Source organism: Cynoglossus semilaevis, chromosome Z, assembly GCF_000523025.1.
Source record: "Cynoglossus semilaevis isolate Cse_v1.0 chromosome Z, Cse_v1.0, whole genome shotgun sequence".
NCBI classification, from domain to species: domain Eukaryota; kingdom Metazoa; phylum Chordata; class Actinopteri; order Pleuronectiformes; family Cynoglossidae; genus Cynoglossus; species Cynoglossus semilaevis.
The window spans coordinates 15392163-15393251 of record NC_024328.1 but is presented as its reverse complement, the minus strand read 5'-3'; the positions used below and the strand labels follow the sequence as shown (position 1 = coordinate 15393251).

The following is a 1089-nucleotide window of genomic DNA, read 5'->3' as shown; positions in this document are numbered from 1 at the left end:
CTCTTCCTCCTCCGCAGCTGAAGGAGCTTCTCCTCCAGGAGGACTCGGGTGACAGCACAGACCTGAGGAGGAGAAGAGGAACTCCCTCCTTCCTCCCTCCCCCGGGGTGTGTGTGTGTGTGTGTGAGAGAGAGAGAGAGAGAGAGAAGATGAAGGTGTGAGGGTCTCCACAGATGACTGCGGACCGTGGGCTCCTCCACACTCCCGCGGCAGGAGTTCCCCGGACACCGGCCTCCTCCAGACCGGAGCTCACACCGAGCCCTGGCGGCAGAATGTGAGAAGGAGTTCGGCGCAACTTCCTCCGAGTTCTCCGATATATTCCGGGGGAGGAAGGGGGAGGAGGAAGCCCGGTCCCCTCTCCCATGGACCGCGGCAGTCCGCCGCCGCTGCTGCTCTCTCCGAAGGCGAACTCCTTCAGCGTCGCCTCGCTGATTTCCGCCGCTCGGAGCGCGGGAAACTTGGCGTCGGACGAAGCGGAGCCGCGGAACATGCACTACAGCAGCGTGATCCGGGAAATGGAAGGTACGCGCGTGCGCGTGTGTTAGTGTGTCTGTGTGAAGGCCAGCCGTGAAATCTAGGAGTAAAATAAAAAAATGTATCATCTTTATCATCTTCATCATCATCGGTCCAACAGTCAGAACCAGGTCACTGACCTTCAGTGGTTCAGTGGTTTACCCCCCACCCCCCGCAGACAACTGCCCCCCCCAGGGCAGATCATACACAGTACAGTTCATTTCTATTGGTTTCTCTTTAAGTAAATATAAACAGCAGCAGGTCACAGGAAATAATGAAATATATCGTTTCCAATAAAATACATGTGACGTCACAGCTCCAACATATTATGGAAATATATATACAATAATAATTTATATAAAATAAAAATATTTTCGCTTTACTTCCATCCAACATGAGGAATTATTATTATTATTATATTGTTTTTCTCTGATTCATAAATAAATATATTTTCCACAAATACATAAATATATATAAATATATATTTGGGAAACAAGAAAAGTTTTTAGTCCATTTAAAAATAAAAACGTTTTTAAACCTTAATTTTAAAAAAATCAATTTTAGTTGGTTTTTTTTT

The 1089-nt window shown here is 47.0% G+C and overlaps 1 protein-coding gene across 1 annotated transcript in view; it reads left to right on the top strand.

Moving 5' to 3' along the window:
* Positions 1–119: 119 nt before the first annotated feature.
* tbx1 (T-box transcription factor 1) overlaps positions 120–1089 on the top strand; it is an 11777-nt gene continuing 10807 nt past the window's right edge. The window contains 1 exon segment of the mRNA XM_025053437.1: positions 120–521. Within this exon segment, the coding sequence (XP_024909205.1) occupies positions 362–521 (160 nt within the window). The 5' untranslated portion in view covers positions 120–361.